The sequence below is a fragment of the Stegostoma tigrinum genome, chromosome 10 (assembly GCF_030684315.1).
Source record: "Stegostoma tigrinum isolate sSteTig4 chromosome 10, sSteTig4.hap1, whole genome shotgun sequence".
Taxonomy (NCBI): domain Eukaryota; kingdom Metazoa; phylum Chordata; class Chondrichthyes; order Orectolobiformes; family Stegostomatidae; genus Stegostoma; species Stegostoma tigrinum.
In genome coordinates this window covers 71,528,366-71,546,172 of record NC_081363.1, presented here as the reverse complement: position 1 = coordinate 71,546,172, position 17,807 = coordinate 71,528,366, and the positions used below count along the sequence as shown (strand labels likewise).

At 41.1% G+C, this 17,807-nt stretch overlaps 1 protein-coding gene across 1 annotated transcript; it reads right to left on the bottom strand.

The window, feature by feature from the left end:
• Positions 1-954: 954 nt before the first annotated feature.
• Positions 955-14,939, bottom strand: churc1 (churchill domain containing 1). The gene is made up of 4 exons (XM_048537924.2): positions 14,753-14,939; positions 6,914-7,049; positions 6,045-6,115; positions 955-3,583 (listed from the first exon to the last, which is right to left on the bottom strand). Exons 1-4 carry the CDS (start codon positions 14,789-14,791, stop codon positions 3,491-3,493), a joined length of 339 nt encoding a protein of 112 aa, XP_048393881.1. The 5' UTR covers positions 14,792-14,939; the 3' UTR covers positions 955-3,490.
• Between the last annotated feature and the right edge of the window lie 2,868 nt (positions 14,940-17,807).

Here is a 17,807-nt window from a genome sequence, read left to right as displayed (position 1 = left end):
CTTTAGCTTCAGTTTGAAATGATCAAATATTTTGCCACTTTTGTCATCTTTTATTAGTGTGCTTTACTAGCACTCCCAAGTTAGATTTTTGGCAGATCTATTCCACCTTGACCCTTGCAAACCACTAGGCAACATTAGTAACTGATAACCATTTCCTATCTCTCGCAACCAAAGCACAAAAGATATTTCAAAGTATTTTCTATTAACAAAAGTTATTTTTAAATGTTTCAACTATCAAAGCAGTGAGTTGCCATTAGTAAATCTCTTCGCCAATCCTTGAGGCTTAAAATGAGATTTGGTCATTTTTGGAAAGTTATCGTGGAAATTTAAAGACAGTTCTGAATCCCACTCTCAAGCAGTACACAAAATCAACTGTCCACTCGATGGTAACATGCTGGCTTTTAATGAGGAACTTGGTACAGCAGCTAATTGAGGATAAAAACTGGAAGGAATCTGTTGTTAACATTCATTAAGCAGAACAATTTATAATCCGACCTTCGCAGCTAGACAATGTATGCAGATGCTGGAAAAACAGAAGCATTCGTTTACAAAATTGAGAAAGAAAACGAAGGAGCATAAACTGGGCCTTTTTAAAAAAAGCATTTTATAGCATGCACAAGGTGCCTGCAGCATTTCATTACACCTGATCATCTGTATGCTTGCAAGATGATGTGAGCGTGCTTTTTTGGAAAGCATTTGACATTAAGTAATGAATCCAATGGTGAAAGCATATTGCTTAGACTGGTGTTTTCATCAATAATTTACTTCCACGATTGCAACTTGTACTCAACTATATTATTCAACCTTTATATACAATACAAAACAGCCATCTGACTGCAAGGTCATATTTGCCAGAATTCCCCATGTGCTTATTTAAACATCAGCATTCTTCACTTATAAAATGAACCTAACTAATTAAACCATGCATGGCATCAAAAACACCCACAACCCAAATACTGAAGAAACATTTTATTTATTGATGCAAATACGATACAACAGCATATCTTTTCTGTTGTCAAAGCAGAATTCAACATGTTACATTAAAATTTGTTACAATTTTTAAAAGATCCAATCCTTAGTTAACAGATGGCTACCAGGTGTAGTCAAAACAGCAGCTGAATAACCTTTCGGTTGAACAACATCTTTCACTAACTCCATTTTATAGATGATTAACAAAATCATTTTACGATATCAATCTTTACAGTAATCAAAATGAGATGATACAGTGCAGGAAATAAGGCAGTGTAAGGCAGCAAAGAAGCTGGTAAACAGTGCCCCGATGACTTGTATACTTAAATTTCGGCCAACTCAGCAATCTCTACAAAAAATTACTTTAACAATCAAATTTAAAGTGAATTGGAAAAGTATCACTGCCTAAGAAATTTGACAGATGTAAATAAATTATCCATTGAACTGGTTTTCTGCAATGCTGAAAAAGGAACAAAATCAGTACAGTTTGCACCTAAGAACTTGAACATAATAGAAAACAGCAAACAAGTCAAAACTTCATTCAGGATCTGTTGGCTTAGTTGTCTGTTGAACAGTAAATAACCTCTTGCACCAAATGCATCATCTGCTGCAGGTATAGGTTGAAACTACTGAACCACTTGGACATGTACTAAGAGTTAGAAAGACTGGAGGATTCAGCCTAGTTTTGCAGATCTGTTCAAAACTGGTCTGCGAGTGTATTTGTCAATACAGTAACAAGCTATTTTGTGATCCGTACTACATGGTTTTATTCCGATGAATACTGCAGTCACCAGAAAGCATATAAACTTCAAAACAGTTCAGATTGCGAAGATGCCTTTTAGCAGAAGGTACAATTTTGACTTGTTGAACAGAAAAACAAATGGATAAAAATGACAGTGTTGCACCTCAGTGAGACACCCTTTCTGCCCATAGTTATCTAAATAAACAGAAAGGAAGTGAACACAGTGTAATAAATTCTAAACACTTGAAAATCCAAATTAAGCACTGGGAGCACTTTGTAATGCAAATTTGTATTTTCTATGAAGGACAGATTACTTAAAGCCTTCGAAAAAGGTTAAAGACGACATTCTAACAGCCGCAAGGTGACTGTGTCCCCAAGCTACATATATTCAGAGTAGTAGATTCTGAAAGAGAGGATAACACTCTCGTTCACTTCAGTACATTTTTGTCACATGCAGTATACTGAAATTTTCTAGGAGCAAGAATAATCTCAACCCTGTTGAAAAATGAAGGTTAATTTGCATTTATTTTTGCGAACACAACCTTTAACCAGCATTAAGGTACCATTTTTCAGGCTGTCTTGTGACTTAGTTGAAATAAAGCTTCAGTGAATTTTCAAGTTGAACTAATTTCATGCTGTCTGAGGAAGGAGAGATAAAACATGTTTTTACTTTAATCCAAACGGGAATTCACAATGCCTCGAGCAAACACTGCATCACCACGGTTGAATTTTAAAGTGCTCTAAATTGATTTGGTTGATCACCAAAGTGGGCTTCTCCATTCATGTTATGAAGAAGAAATAAGAAATTTATAAATGTATATGGATAGGTTAGGCGAATGGGCCAAAATTTTGGCAGACGGCATTTAAACATGGATAAATGTGAAGTACACATTTTGGTCAGAAGAATAGAAAGGGAACTTATGATCTAAATGGAGAGAAACTTTAAGAGTGCTTGGTGCAGAAGCATCTGGGTGCCCTTGTGTGTGAAAAAGCATGCAATATAGGAAGGAAAATGATTTTTGGCATTCATTGCTAAAGGAATATAACATAAAAGTAGAGATGTAGTTGTATGAAGTGATGGGATGCAGTTCAGTGAGACTGATTTTCAATGAGTACTGGTTGAAGGGTCATGGAATGTGGTCAGGAAAGTGACTTGAGAACAAGATGAAATCAGGCACAATCGTTTTAAATGGTGAAGCAGGCTCAAAGAACTGAATTGTCTACTCCTGGACCTACCTCCTATGTTCTTATGTCAAAATCAGTTGATCGGATGCCTAACATTTTTACTGGTCTTGTATTGTGCTGAATGGACAATTCAGGCCAAGAAGAATTTTGTCCTGCAGATCTGTTAGAGGCGGAGTCAAAAACAAGATGTTCAGTCTTCCCAAGAAACAAAGAAAATATTAATGTGCCAGAGATGTGTTTTGCATCACTCTTTGTAAATGGAATTGAAGCAAAGCACCTTATGTCGCTCAGACAGCACTCAATTGCTTCAACTCGAAAGATCACTAACATTATACATTTGAAATCTACAAGAGTCAAGGGGTACAGGTCAGTGCTGGTTTTGGCAGCATTCATAAGAATAAAAGCGTATCAATATTCATTTTGGAAAGGGTAGTATATTTATGGATCTCCTTTGGTGATTGATTAAAAAAAAAGCTGTTTTTATTTAAAATCTGGTCGCAGTTGAGAATTGCAACAAAAAATCCAATCTCCAGCTAGAATTGCCATATTGTGCTCCCTAAAGTGTCTGTTGTGCATTGTGCAGAAACAGAGCTTTCAGAAAAGAGGAGCCATCTGCCGAGGATCATCAGGCAATATACTGATGGAGTCTTCTGCTCTTCCGCACAGCATACACAACATGGTGTACTCCTGGAGTAAGAGGAGAGAAATAGTTAGCATTGGAAGGATATGATTACTTACTACATGTTAAACATTATTACTTTGAAATGCAGTTCAAAACTGAAAATTTTAAACAGGACTTCCAAGAGTCTCCTAATGAAATCAAAACAAGAAATGAATGCACGTAGGTCAACTCCTGAAGAAAACACTTACCGCTTAGTTGATCACAGAATGGCCAAATACTAAAGTATCATTAAGCTGTAAGAAAAGGCAATTCCAGAGGGAATTTGTTCTAGTGCACTTAACAAGTGACGCATGTCGATTAAATCTAAAAATAAAAGCAGCACTTGAAAGCCTCCCCATAGGAAAAAAGAAGACATAATTTCAGTTCAGTGAAAGTGTAGTAACTAATATAAGGATTCTGATGCTCTACTAAAAAGTTTTACAAGTGCCCTTATTAATTAAGTATCTCTTTCTCCTTATGTGGGAAAACATGAATTCGGAAGAATAAGCCAATCAGACCCTTGATCCTACACTGTCATTCAATTAGATCACAGCTGATCTGATTAGTCCACCTTCCCACCTATCCCCCAATAAATGTTCACCTTTGGATTATCAATAACATATTTATCCCTGCCTTAAAAATACTCTGCTTGCACCACCTTTTCAGGAAGAGACTTCCAAAAGATTCTCAACCCTGTAGCAAAAAAATTCTCATCTCTCTTAAGTGGACAACCCTTTATTCTTAAGCACGGACCAAAAGCTCAAGATTCACTCAGAAAAAGAAACACCCTTTCCACATGTACAGTCAACCTCCCTCAAGATCTCATGTTTCAATCAAATTGCATCTTGCTCTTCTAAATTCCAGACAAACCAAGCCTATCGACCCTTTTCTCATCAGACAATCTGTCCACTTCAATTCATAATCCAGTAAACCTTTTCTGAACCTCTTCAACCATATTTACACCCTTCCTTATATAAGGAGACAAATACTATACATAATACCCAGAGGCGCTCTCATTTTTGCCCTGTATGACTGAAGCACAAGAACCCCACTTCTGTATTCAACAGCTTTCACAATACACAACAATACTCTGAAGTTAAGAACACTTTGACCTTTCAAATCCGAAAATGAAGAGAAACTCAAGTTTCAAGCACCCTCAAACAATATGTTGTCACTCTCTGGAATTTACATTATGCTCCCACTAAATTGGGAAGTACAGATTGGGAGCAATTGTTCCACAGAAAGGGCACAACAGACATGTGGAGACTGTTTAAGGATCAGTTATTGCAAGTGATGCATAAATTTGTTCCTCTGAGACAGGTAAGAAGGGGTAAGATTAAAGAGCCTTGGATTACAGGAACAGAGGTGCTTCTTGTCAAAAAGAAAAAGGCAACTTACGTAAGGTGGCGGAAGCAAGGGTCTAGCACAGCTTTAGAGGATTACAGGCTTGCTCAGAAGGAGCTCAAGAGTGGACTGAGGAGGGCCAGGAGGGGGCACGAAAAAGACTTGGCAGGAAGCATTATGGTGTTTTAGCTTTCATTAACGGGGGAACAAGTTTAAGAGCCGTGAGGTTATGCTGCAGCTCTACAAAACCCTGGTGAGACCACACTTGGAATATTGTGTCCAGTTCTGGTCGTCCTATTATAGGAAAGATGTGGAGGCTTTGGAGAGGGTGCAAAGGAGGTTTACCAGGATGCTGCCTGGACTGGAGGGCTTGTCTTACGAGGAGAGGTTGACTGAGCTTGGACTTTTCTTTCTGGAGAGAAGGAGGAAGAGAGGTGACCTGATCGAGCTGTACAAGGTAATGAGAGGCATGGATAGAGTCGATAGCCAGAGACTTTTCCCCAGGGCAGGACTGACTGCCACGAGGGGTCATAGTTTTAAAGGTGTTAGGAGGAAGGTATAGAGGAGACGTCAGAGGGAGGTTCTTCACCCAGAGAGTTGTGAGCGCATGGAATAGATTGCCAGTGGTAGTCGTGGAAGCGGAGTCAATTAGTCACATTTAAGCGACTGCTGGACATGCACATGGACAGCAGTGAATTGAGGGGAATGTAGTTTAGGTTATTTTATTTTTGGATTAGGATTATTCCACGGCACAACATAGTGGGCCGAAGGGCCTGTACTGTGCTGTACTTTTCTATGTTCTATGTTCTAAAGTATTGTTCTCAAGTACAAAGCCAGGCTTACTTATATCAATATATTTTGGTCAATTATATAAAAAAAATCACAACAGGACAATAAAGAACGTGGAAAGACATCAGCAGCTAGCTGGATTTAAATGCATTTAAGCCAGCTTAAAAGCTCTATGGAGAAGGAAACTCAGTGAAGCAAGGCTGCCTAACCTTGCAAGCTTTGTCAATTTGAGAATGAAACTGAAACAAAACCACAACCTTGAAGAAACTAAACAACAGCACTGCATGTGGTAGACTTGAAATTATTTTGAGAATTATAGCTTAAAAATAAAAAAAATTACTGAATTGCCCTTACCTGGTAATCATCAACAACAGTGAATGTGTACTCATGTTGTGCTATAATATGGTGGCAATTTTGACAGACATCTACAAGAGATAATGGAACACAGATTATAGTAAAGAATGCAGCAAATGGACCTAGTTCAGAAATGACGTTATACTGAAAGCACAGTATACCAATAATAGTAGATACCCAAGAGATCATTATAACATAAAGCTTCAAAGTAAACCTTAAGTGGCAAATAAATGTCACTTGAAACCCCAGGAGAAAACTAGTGCCTTAAAATCACTTTGTATACTGTACATTACTTGCTTGGAACTTTATTGACATGAGTTTATTTTCAGAATTTTTCCCAATGGCAGCTGATGACGCATTGAAAGGTTAAATGACAGTTAGAAAGCACTACATGTTTACTGAGTGCCAGTGAAAAATAATTATATGTAAATAATGCGCTTGGCATTCAATTATTTCACTACCACATACGCTAGCCAGTGATTCTAATCTCTCCTCTCTGCATCTAAATAGCAAAGGGATAAAACTGGGAAAAGAACAAAACTGGGAAAATCTGCAAGAACAATTCAAAGCAGACAAGTTATTGAAGATTCAAATAACATGACATTTATTAATATATCAATTAACAGCCAAAATATCTGGAACTATAGTCCAAACTCACTTCACCCCATACAGAAAATACATATCTGAATGTTTCCATCTTACTGCATTAAAGATGGAGGATTTTCATGTTTCCATGTTTTGTTTCAGCCATTTGTCCACAGATTGAAAATCATTTTCACCAGTTTGGGGAACGATTGCACTCTTCAACATGCATAACACTTGCCAATTTCATATGTTGTATTATTTGAAGTCCATAGTCAATAACTTACGGTCATATGTAACAATTTCTTCTCCGTCGTCATCATCCTGGGTTCGATTCATAATGAGGACAAAGTCTCTTTTACTGCACTCAGCACAACCCACATAATTTAACAGAAAAGATCCATTCTCCAAGCAAGTGTTACCCTGTATATGAATAAGAAATAAAAGTGGATTCACACATGAACTTCCTTGCTTCCAATATGTCTAGTGTCCCAATCAGTGATGGCCCATTTCCAGGTCATTGGCAGTCCAATTCCAAAAGCAGCTATAATAGATTTGAACCTAAAAGTAGGTTAAAGATACGAAAAAAGTTTTCCCAATGAATGATTTAGAGACTTATAATGTAGAATTTAAGTCTATAAACTGCACAACAGACACTAAGCATGATTTTGGTACAGTAAAGAGTTGAGAAGGAGAACCTATGATATTAGGCTAACAAAGTGTGAAGCTGGATGAACACAGCAGGCCAAGCAGCATCTCAGGAGCACAAAAGCTGACATTTCGGGCCTAGACCCTTCATCAGAGACCCTCTGAAGGGTCTAGGCCCGAAATGTCAGCTTTTGTGCTCGTGAGATGCTGCTTGGCCTGCTGTGTTCATCCAGCTTCACACTGTGTTATCTTGGATTCTCCAGCAGCTGCAGTCCCTATTATCTATGATATTAGGCTATTTGCTCAAAGGCTAACATCAATATGAGAAAATAAATTCAAGTGCTGCAATTTTAAAGGAAAAGCAATACCTTGGAGGTTTCCATGGGCAAATCTTTGAGCATAGCAAGATGGGTAAAGTTGTTTAAAAAAAAGCTAACAGAATCTGTGGCTTTATAAACAGAATACAGAAAGGCGAGACGGTAATTTTAATACATTACAAGATCGCTGGTTAATTTCAGCTAGTGCATCATTTCTTAAGGTCTTGGAGTTGGTACACAGTTTTGTTTTAATTCATTCACATAACAAAGGCAACACTGGCAAGGTTGGAGAGGTGGAGCAGGTTGAATGAGAGAATCAGAATAGACGTTCTATGCAGCTGAAGGTATGCCTATCAACTGCAGGTCAAAGAAAACCTGAGAATGGCATTTGAGGAGTGGAGTGATGTAGTTTACAGGTGGAAGGAGGCTGTAGTGATAGGGAGAGGTAGTTGCAAGAACAAAGAAAACAAGAATGGGTTTTTTCATGAGGGAATCGACAAAATACGAAGGAATATACATCAGCAAGCAGAGCAGTGACAACAACACTTGGACTGAGCTTGGATATCCTTTTATCGTGTGTTTCAGGGAAAGAAAAAGTGCAGCATGGCAGCACAGTGGTGGGTCTAGGCCCAAAACGTCAGTTTTTGTGCTCCTGAGATGCTGCTCGGCCTGCTGTGTTCATCCAGCTCCAAACTTTGTTATCTTGGATTCTCCGGCATCTGAAGTTCCCATTATCTCTGGCCAGAAGACCTGGGTTCAACTCTAACTTTGACTGACTTTGTGGAGTTTTCTTGTTCTCCCTGTGTCTGCATAGCTTGCCACTGGATTTCAATTTCCAGTTTCCTCCCACAGTCCAAACATGTGCAAGTTAGATGGGTTAGCCATGCTAACTTACCCTGTAGTGTTGAAGGATAAGCAGGCTAGGTGGATTAGTCATGCTGGGTGCAGACTCAATGGAATGAATGCCCTCCACCTGCACTATAGGGATTCTATGATATGGACGGTTTTGGATGAACTGAAGTATAAACAAGTGGAGTTCCAAGTTACATCATAAACCACTTACAAGAATTTCCAACTACAATCTGCTGCATCTGAAACTATCCCTGTAAATAAAGTCATATAGCACAGAAACAGACCTTTTGATTCAACTCACCCACGCTGACAAGACATCCTAATCTGAACTGATCCCATTTGCCGGCATTTGGCCTACATCCCTTTAAACCCTTCCTATTCATCCAGGTGCTTTTCAGATATTGCAATTCTACCTGCTTTCACCACATCCTCTGGCACCCTCTGCATGAAAGTTACCCTTCAGGGTCCTTTTCAAATCTTTCCTCTCTCACCTTAAACCCATGCCCTCTAGTTTTGGACTCCCCTACCCTGAGAAAATGACCTCGGTTATTCATCCTAACCATGCCATTCATGATTTTGTTAACCCCTATAAAGTCATTCCTCAGCCTCCAATGCTCAAGGGAAAAAAGCTCCCAACTATTCAACCTCTCCCTATAACCTAAACTATCCAGTCCTGGCAACATCCTTGTAAATCTTTTCTGCACCCGTTAAAGTTTAACATCTTTCCTACAGCCGGGAGACCAGAATTAAACAGGATATCCTAAAAGTGGCCTTACTAATATCTTCTACCTTATCAGTGTCCCAACTCCTTTACTCAACATTCTGACCAATGAAGGCAAGCAAAATAACTACCTTCTTCACCACCCTGTCTGCCTGTTACACCACTTCAAGGAACTATGCACCCCACGTCTCTTGCTCGGCAACACTCCCCAAGGGCCTATCATTAACTTTACATGTCCTGCCCCAATTTGCCTTACCAAAATGAAACACCTCCCATTTATCCAAGTTAAACTCCACCCACCACTCTTCGGCCCACGAACCCATCTGATCAAGGTCGAATTGTAATCTGAAGCGACTTGATTCACTTTCCATGACACCAACCATTTTGGTGTGATCTGCAAAATTAGTAACCATGCTTGCTACATTCAGATCCAGAGATAACAAGGTGTAGAGCTGAATGAACACAGCAGGCCAAGCAGCATCAGAGGAGCAGGAAGGCTTACGTTTCAGGTCTAGGCCCTTCTTCAGAAATTCAGATCCCAGTCATTTATATAAAAGATGAAAAACAATGGAACCAGCACCAATCTTTGCGGCACAACACTGGTCACATGGTTCCAGTCTGAAGCACAACCCTCTAACACCACCCTGTTTCCCATCTTCAAGCCAATTTTGTATCCAATTGGCTGGCTTCCCCAGATTCCTTGTGATATAACCTTACATGTTTAACTTTCTTTTTAGAAACAGACTTCTATTGAAGACTTATGACTTCCACGTTCATCACATTAGTTCAAGATAAAATTATGTTAATATCAAAAGCACAAGACCAATTTGATACCTAAATGTTATTTGACAATGTTACCCACAGGTATAGCACTGGAATTCTCTGGCTGCTCGCTGTTTTAAACATACCATAGACTGATGCACAGGCTCGAGATAGAATTATCATACAGCTGGGGAAGATACCCTCCTGAAACAACCTGATTAAAAAATCAGGTAAGTTGATACCTTGGTTGCATGACATGCAGTTCAGGCATCACTGTAAATTACAAAGGGAAATTCAAACTTTTTATGACATTATTTGAAAGAAATGTCATAGTCTGCATTTTATGCAGCGATCTTTCTTTCAATTGAAATTGTACTCATCCTGACGCAAGACTTCATTGAGAGGAGCATCCCTCAAACAACTTACAAAGGAAACAAAATCAGGTGTTAACTGCAGCCTGAAAGCTGTTTACTACACAGATCACCTCAATCATACTGCATTCTGCCCTCAACCAACATTCAATAAGAGAGAGTCAGGTCTAAGTCAGCAACTAATATGCTATTCTGAGCACCCTACAAGTAGAAACTTTGCAACACACCATTACATTTAAAAATTTACTGCAATAAATCACCTATCTCAAACTTTTCTTAGATGAGAGGAGCAAATGCATGGTAGCTAACTTCACTAACACCACCAAGGTAGGTATTAGTAAGTTGTAGATGGATATGGGCAGTACAAGTGAGTGGACAAAGATGGGGCATAGCATAAAATGCCAGATGAAATATAATATCAAAATAGTCACCACCACAGGAAGTAATCTTACTTAACTGGAGAATGACTGTGGAATCCCAAGATACAAAAAGTGATTTAGGTATTCTGGTATATGAACCACAAAATTTAAGTACGTACACACAGCAAGTAACGAAGAGGCTAATGATAGTAACCTATATTATAACAGGAATTCAGCATAAAAGTAAAAAGCTTACGCTTCAGGTATATAGGGCATTGGTGAAACCACATCACAGGGCGGCACGATGGCTCAGTGGTTAGCACTGCAGCCTCACAGCACCAGGGACCCGGGTTCAATTCCAGCCATGGGCGACTGCCTGTGTGAAGTTTGCATATCCTCCCCATATCTGCGTGGGTTTCCTCCGGGTACCCTGGTTTTCTCCCACAGTCCAAAGATGTGCAGGTTAGGTGGATTGGCTATGCTAAATTGCCCGTATTGTTCAGGGGGGGTGTGGGTTATAGGGGGATGGGTCTGAGAGGGATGCTTCAAGGGGCGGTGTGGACTTGTTGGGCCGAAGGGCCTGTTTCCACACTGTAGGTAATCTAAACCGTTAGAGTGCAGAAGATGATCAGTCGATTATGCTACACCACACATTCCTTTCTCTACTTTCCAATCTTACAAAGCAAGTTTACCAATTTCTGTTCTTTTTTTAAAATTCATTACGAGGATGAGGGTATCACTGGCTAGGCAGCATTTATTGCCCATCCTTAATTTCTCAGAAGGTAATTCAGAGTCAACCACATTGCTGTGTGTCTGGGGGTCACATGTAGGCCAGACCAAGTAAGAATAACAGTTTCCTTCTCGACAAGATATTAGTGAACCAGATGGGTTTTTCTGACAACTGACAATGGATTCATGGTCATTAGATTCTTAATTCCAGATATCTTATTGAATTCAAATTCTACCATCTGCCTTGGTGGGATTTGAACCCATGTCCCCAGAAAGTTTTCTGGGTCTCTGGATTAACAATCCAGCAATAATATCACTAGGCCATCGTCTCCCCTGATGAGGAATAAAATTTCAAATGAGTCACCTTCACGGGGAGCAGCCTTACTTAATTGATGAATGATTGGAAAATTCCAAGGTGCAAAGGGATTTAGGTGTTCAGGCTGCAAGAGTCTTACGCTGAGACCCATCTCTGCTCAGATTGTCTCAGCTACGACCCTCAGAGTGACTTTCATGGCATAGGAGTTCTGTAGTCCTCTGGATGAAAAAGCTGTCTAACAACTCCCCAGAGAGAGATTTTCAGTCCATATACATTCCTAATGTGTAACTGTTAAAAATACTTGAATGAAATAATCTGGATTTTTTTATTTGTTCATGGAATGTGGGCATTATTGGCTGGCCAGCATCTACTGCACATCCTCTTTGAGAAAGTGGCAGTGAGCTACCTTCTTGAACTGCTGCAATCCACTTGCTATTGGTTGACCCACAATGCTGTCGGAGAGAGAATTCCAGGACTTGGACCCAGTGACAGCGAAGGAATGGCGATATATTTCAAAGTCAGGATGGTGAGGGGCTTGGAGGGGAACTTTTAAAGTTTTGGTAGAGATTTGTAGCTTGGTTGTGTGGGAGATTGTTGACTTGCTCACCTAGCTAGCTTATTCTCATTCAGTTGTTTTGTCACCACGCTAAGTGACATCACAGTGGAGCATCAAATGAATCAATATTGTTCTACTCCACTTGGAAGTTACACTGTCTGGTCCATTGTGGTGCATGGTGTTATTTCCAGGCTTGATCTGTATGGGTTTGTACATGGGGTTCAATTCTATGGGTTTGTTGATAGCATTATGGGTGGAGAACTGTACTGCTAGGAATTCCTGTGTGTATCTATGTTTGGCTTGGGCTACTGTGGTTACCTTGCCCCAGTTAAACTGATGGTCTTCGTTGTCTGAGTGTACTGATAATAAGAGTTCATTGTGCCACTTTGCTGCTAGCTGATGTTCATATATTCTGATGGCTAGTTTCCTTCCTGTCTGTCCAATGTAATGCTTGTGGTGGTTGTTGCATGGTATCTTGTAAACCACGTTGGTTCTGCCTGTTGTGGGAATGGGGTCATTAATCCTTTTAAGTGTTTGTCAGAGTGGCTGTGAGCTACCATCATTCCTAGCAGTCTTGTTGTCAGTTCTGATATGTTCTTGACGTAGGGAGAGTGGCCAGTGTGTTAGGGAGTACTGTGCGCTCCTGTTGTTGTCTGTTTAGCAGACATCTGCGAATGAAGTTGTGGGGATATCTGTTTACAGCAAGGATTTTGTATCAGTGGTCTTCCTCTTTACTGAGTAGTTCTGGAGTGTGGCGGTGCGTCCTGGTCCATTTAAATAGTGTCTTACTGCAGCTTTGTTTGTGAATGTTAGGGTGGTTGCTGTGGAAGTGAGGGTTTCTCTCCTTCCAGATGGATGTGATCATGGGCTTGGAAAATTCTGTATGAGGTTGTCTGGTCAATTTCTGCAGTGCATGTTGTAAATAATACATACTGTTGCTGCTGCTGAGCTTCAGTAGTAGAGGGAGTGGATGTTTGTTGATGTGGCACCAATCGAGTGAGCCATTTTCTTTTGAGTCAACCAAAATAAAGAGCATTACAGCCAAGTACAGTCTGAACACCAATCTCTCTTCTTGGTTCAGTTTCTTAACACCAAATAAGGCAAAGGATTTGTTAAATCAGCACCGAATCGAGGTAGGGATGTCAGCCCAAGTTCCCATACCACAATGTTGCTGGATGTAGCACTGAATAGCCATCAGATAATAACTGGTGTACATCACCAAATTGCCTGTGAAGGCTCACATATTAATAGAGAACTGAACCATAAAATCCAATCACTACAAGGATTCAACATCAGTATAGGAAGAAACAAATTGCAAGAAAAGTTTCTTCCCACCACAAAGCAGGAGAAATTGGAATTCTATTTTAAGAAAGAACTGCTGACCAACTACAGCACCATGGCACCCATCTTAGAATTGATGCCTTTTAATTTACATATCCATCAAACAGATACTAGCTTCAAGAAAACGATTGGAAATGAAATCCAAAGAGTAACTGACAGAGGTCATATGCATATTTAAACATACTCAGCTCTACATTTTTTTAAGTAAGAGAAAAGGTCAGCAAAGCTTTGAAAACAAACCAAGGAAATCAAACAAAGTGGTCTTACTACAAACGAACAAAAAGTTGCTGGAAAAGCTCAGCAGGTCTGGCAGCACCTGTGGAGGAGAAAACAGAGTTAACTTTTCAGGTCTGGTGACCCCTTCTCAGTGCTTTTACAGCAATTTTGTTTTTGTTCCCGATTTACAGCATCCACAGTTCTTTTGGTCTTACTACAAATGTCGAGTAGGATGACACATGACTGCAACGGATGTTGCAGTAAACATCAACTTAACAAGACTACAACTTAAATAGAATCAAGGTATTGTGTCTTAAGTTCATTTCTGTGCAGTTTATCCACTTGTTTAAACTACAGAAGCAAGGCAGTGTAACGGAATACTTCCTGTCACACGGTCACTTGGAACACAGGGTGACTCCCTTCCATCGAGACATTGACAATGTCTAATCTTTGCTGCATCCGCAGCCCATCGCAGCTAGTATTTACTGAACTAAGAAATTGGGATGCTTGGCTTTCCATGCACCCCTTTCGCTATTGGTCGCCACTTGGGCCTATCTGCGATGAGATGACCAACTTCGCCAGGCATGCTTCTTCTTGAACGTGGGACATATTTGGGCTGAGAGAGTCCCACAAGTCATTTGAGGATATGGGCCATTAAGTCATTCTTCACTCAATGGCTGAACAAGGTGGAGCAGGAACCCTCAACATATCTGAAATAACGGGGGGGGCGGGTAAGGGCTGGGGTAGAGGGGTATAGAGAGAGAGAGAGGGGGGGCGTGGGGAGTAACGACTGGATGGGGGGGCGGGGGAATGGAGCTTAGCCGCATCCAGAAAGGAGACGAGGGGCCGAACAGCTTACTTCAGTGCGCTGAGTCGCATTAATACCACATCTTCCCTTTCTTCCACCCACTTCACTCTGACCAGAACTACTCACTTACCCGCTCGGGATACTCCTTCTGAACGCAGTCCGCGCACATCCCAGAGCCGTTAGTCTCGATACGATTCAAACACCCCCTCCCCTCCCAAGGACGGGCTCGAGGCTGCAACCGTCACTGCCTAATGACCTCACGGCCTCCCCTTCTCCCCACAACAGCCACAACAAAACAACGGCCAACTCTCGCGAGATCAGCTCGCGCATTCAAAGAGCGGCAGGATGTGGCGGAGTGTAGGGAGGAGGGAGTGGTCGTGACCTTCACAGGGAGGTGTATTTAGGCAGAGAAATCCTCGCCTCTTGAGTGACAAGCAGTTGTTTCCTGAATAGTTAGAGGTGGTAACCCTATTGCCTGTCCCACTTTAGTGTAGGCCACTATGGTACTTTCTGCAGGAGCAGATGCTGGAATTTGCATTGAAAACAAGAAGTGCTGGAAATCACAGTGGGTCGGACAGCATCCATGGAGAGAGAGCTGATGTTCTGAGTGTATATGACTCTGTTTCTCGATGCCTAGTGCACACTGTAGGAGCTGTGGAAAAAAAAATCACGCTGTGCAGCTTGGATTTAAAACCAGTACTGCCATTTTGGGGCACAGTGCTCCAGTTAATGCCTTGTTGGAACATAGAACATGACAGTGCAGTACAGGCCCTTCGGCTTGGGTTATGCAGTTCGGGAGCAGGAAGCATACCCCACCTGTGGGATCATCAGCTGGTCACAGGTCAATTGTTGATTTCTTTGGTAGTGACTTTCAGTTCCACAAGTGTTTTTTTTATAGCTGTTTAAACTGACAGAAGGCTTCAGGGTGTGGTTGGTGCCAAAAAAAGACTTTTGACTGCAAGGCTTCTGTAGAAACCAGTTGCTTTTTTCGCTAGACATGAATGCGCTAGTTACATCAAATTAAAGGATGGCTGTTGAGTGCAAAAGGCTGAATTTAGTCACTTAATTGCTAACGTGAGAGTACAGTACCCACAAGTATAAGCAGTGCACATCAAATGAAGCCACATCAAATGTGATAGAGCAGAACATTGGCATATTGAAATAACACTAGGAATACTGCAGCAAGCAGCTCACTGTCCAAGGCCTGTCTTCCATCTACAAGGCACAAATTAGGACAGCACCTTCCAAATCCATGACCAGTTCGTTATTAGGTGAGGAGCAGCAGCAGATACAGGAGAATACCATCACCTTCAACTTCTCCTCCAAGTCACTCACCATCCTGACTTGGAAATGTATTGTCATTGCTTCACTATTACTGGGTTAAGATCCTGGAACTAAGTGCAATGTAGGCAGGTGGACTGCAGCAGTTCAAGAAAGTAGCTTATTCCACCTTCTCGAGGACAGTTTGGGGCAGGCAACAAATGCTGGCCAGCCAGCAAAACCCACGATGCACAGATTATTAAACAATGCACCCATAACGAATCCAAGCGGCAGAATGCTAGACTAAGCGTGAGTACATAAGTTGCTCTAGCTGCAAGTTGTCTGCTTGTTAACCAAACCTATTCAAGGTTTTCAAGTAATTTTAACCTACGCTATTTATCAATCCAATTTCATAGAGAATCATAGAATCCCTACAGTGTGAAAACCGGCCCTTCAGCCCAAGGGTCTATACTGACCCTCAGAGCATCCCACCCAGACCCATCCCCCTAAAACCCTCCTAATCTACACATTACTGAACATTAGGAGCAATTTAGCATAGCCAATCCGCCTAGCCTGCACACCTTTGACCTGTGGGAGGAAACCCCTACACTCATAGGAGAAAGTGCAACTCCACAGACAGTTGCCTGAGAGTGGAATCAAACCTGGGTCCCTGGCACTGAGGCAACATTGCTAACGACAGAGCGACTGTGCCGCTGGGGCTTTTCGATGTGATGGAGAACAACACAGCTAGAACAGGTATCATTTCTATGCTGAAGAAGAGGGACCCTAAGGCCATGTTCCAAGTTGATGCCAAATTCCTTTGTGCTCCATAACACGAACTGCAGGTTTTCTGGCTTACTTTCCAGTGCATCAAAAATTTCATTGTACTTACCCATAAACCCTTCTTCTGTAGGCTTCATCGTCTGATTTGTCCATGAGAACTCCATGGTGACCTCATCTTCTGATGAATTGGCACTTAGACCTAACCTTGCCCTTGACCTGTTTGTATATGCCCCAGTATCTCACCATGTGCAGATTTTGGTTGCATACAATTTCCTATCTCTGAACTGATGACTGCAAGATTGAGTTTCAGTGCTGCATCTTCACCATCAATGTCATCTTGTCAGTTGCCTGCCAGGATGCATTTCTTGCAAAACTAATAACAAAACCAAAACTGATCACAGTATTCCAGATGTCCGTCAAGCTCTCCACATCCTCCAAAGCAAGTTACATTTGACTCCGATGTGATTGTCTCTTAACTGTGGCAATCAGGGATGGGCAATAAATGCTAGATGAGGTACACATTGTATGACAAATTAAAGACAAACAAACATCTTCAGTAATGGCGCCTTTTCTTTCCCCTTGTACTGCTGCATCCAGAGTTCTAAAGATCCAACTTGGTTCTAATCTCATCCTTAGTGAGATGCTTGGCTACATCACGCAAAGACATCAAGTCAGGTTAAATATGTACGGTGCCAACGGTAATCCGTACAAATCCAGATTTTTCAACTTCACCACTGCCTCTGTTGTCTTATATTGCTTGTCCAACATTGAGCCTTTTATAAATCACAAATTCCTGAAGCCAAAATTTGAAAGATTGGTGTGATATATTTTTCAGGCTGCACCATAAACTCCATAGGCTTACCACTAATTCCTTTGCCTTGTTAGTCAATGATTCAGACTCGACAAAGACCTGGACTGCAATTTTTAAATAGTTAGTCTCCAGGATTGGAAACAGCTGGGGATGCCATTTTGGCACTGTCACCCTCTGTACAGATTCCCCAACACAGTGCTGATTCCAAGCCATTTACGAAAAAAGGGATCTCAGAGTTGGATAGGCCTCTTGACAGGAAGTGGATTCAACTAATTAAGGGACAACTACAGAATTGATAAATACAGGACCTATTAGCCCTTGTTCCTGTTGG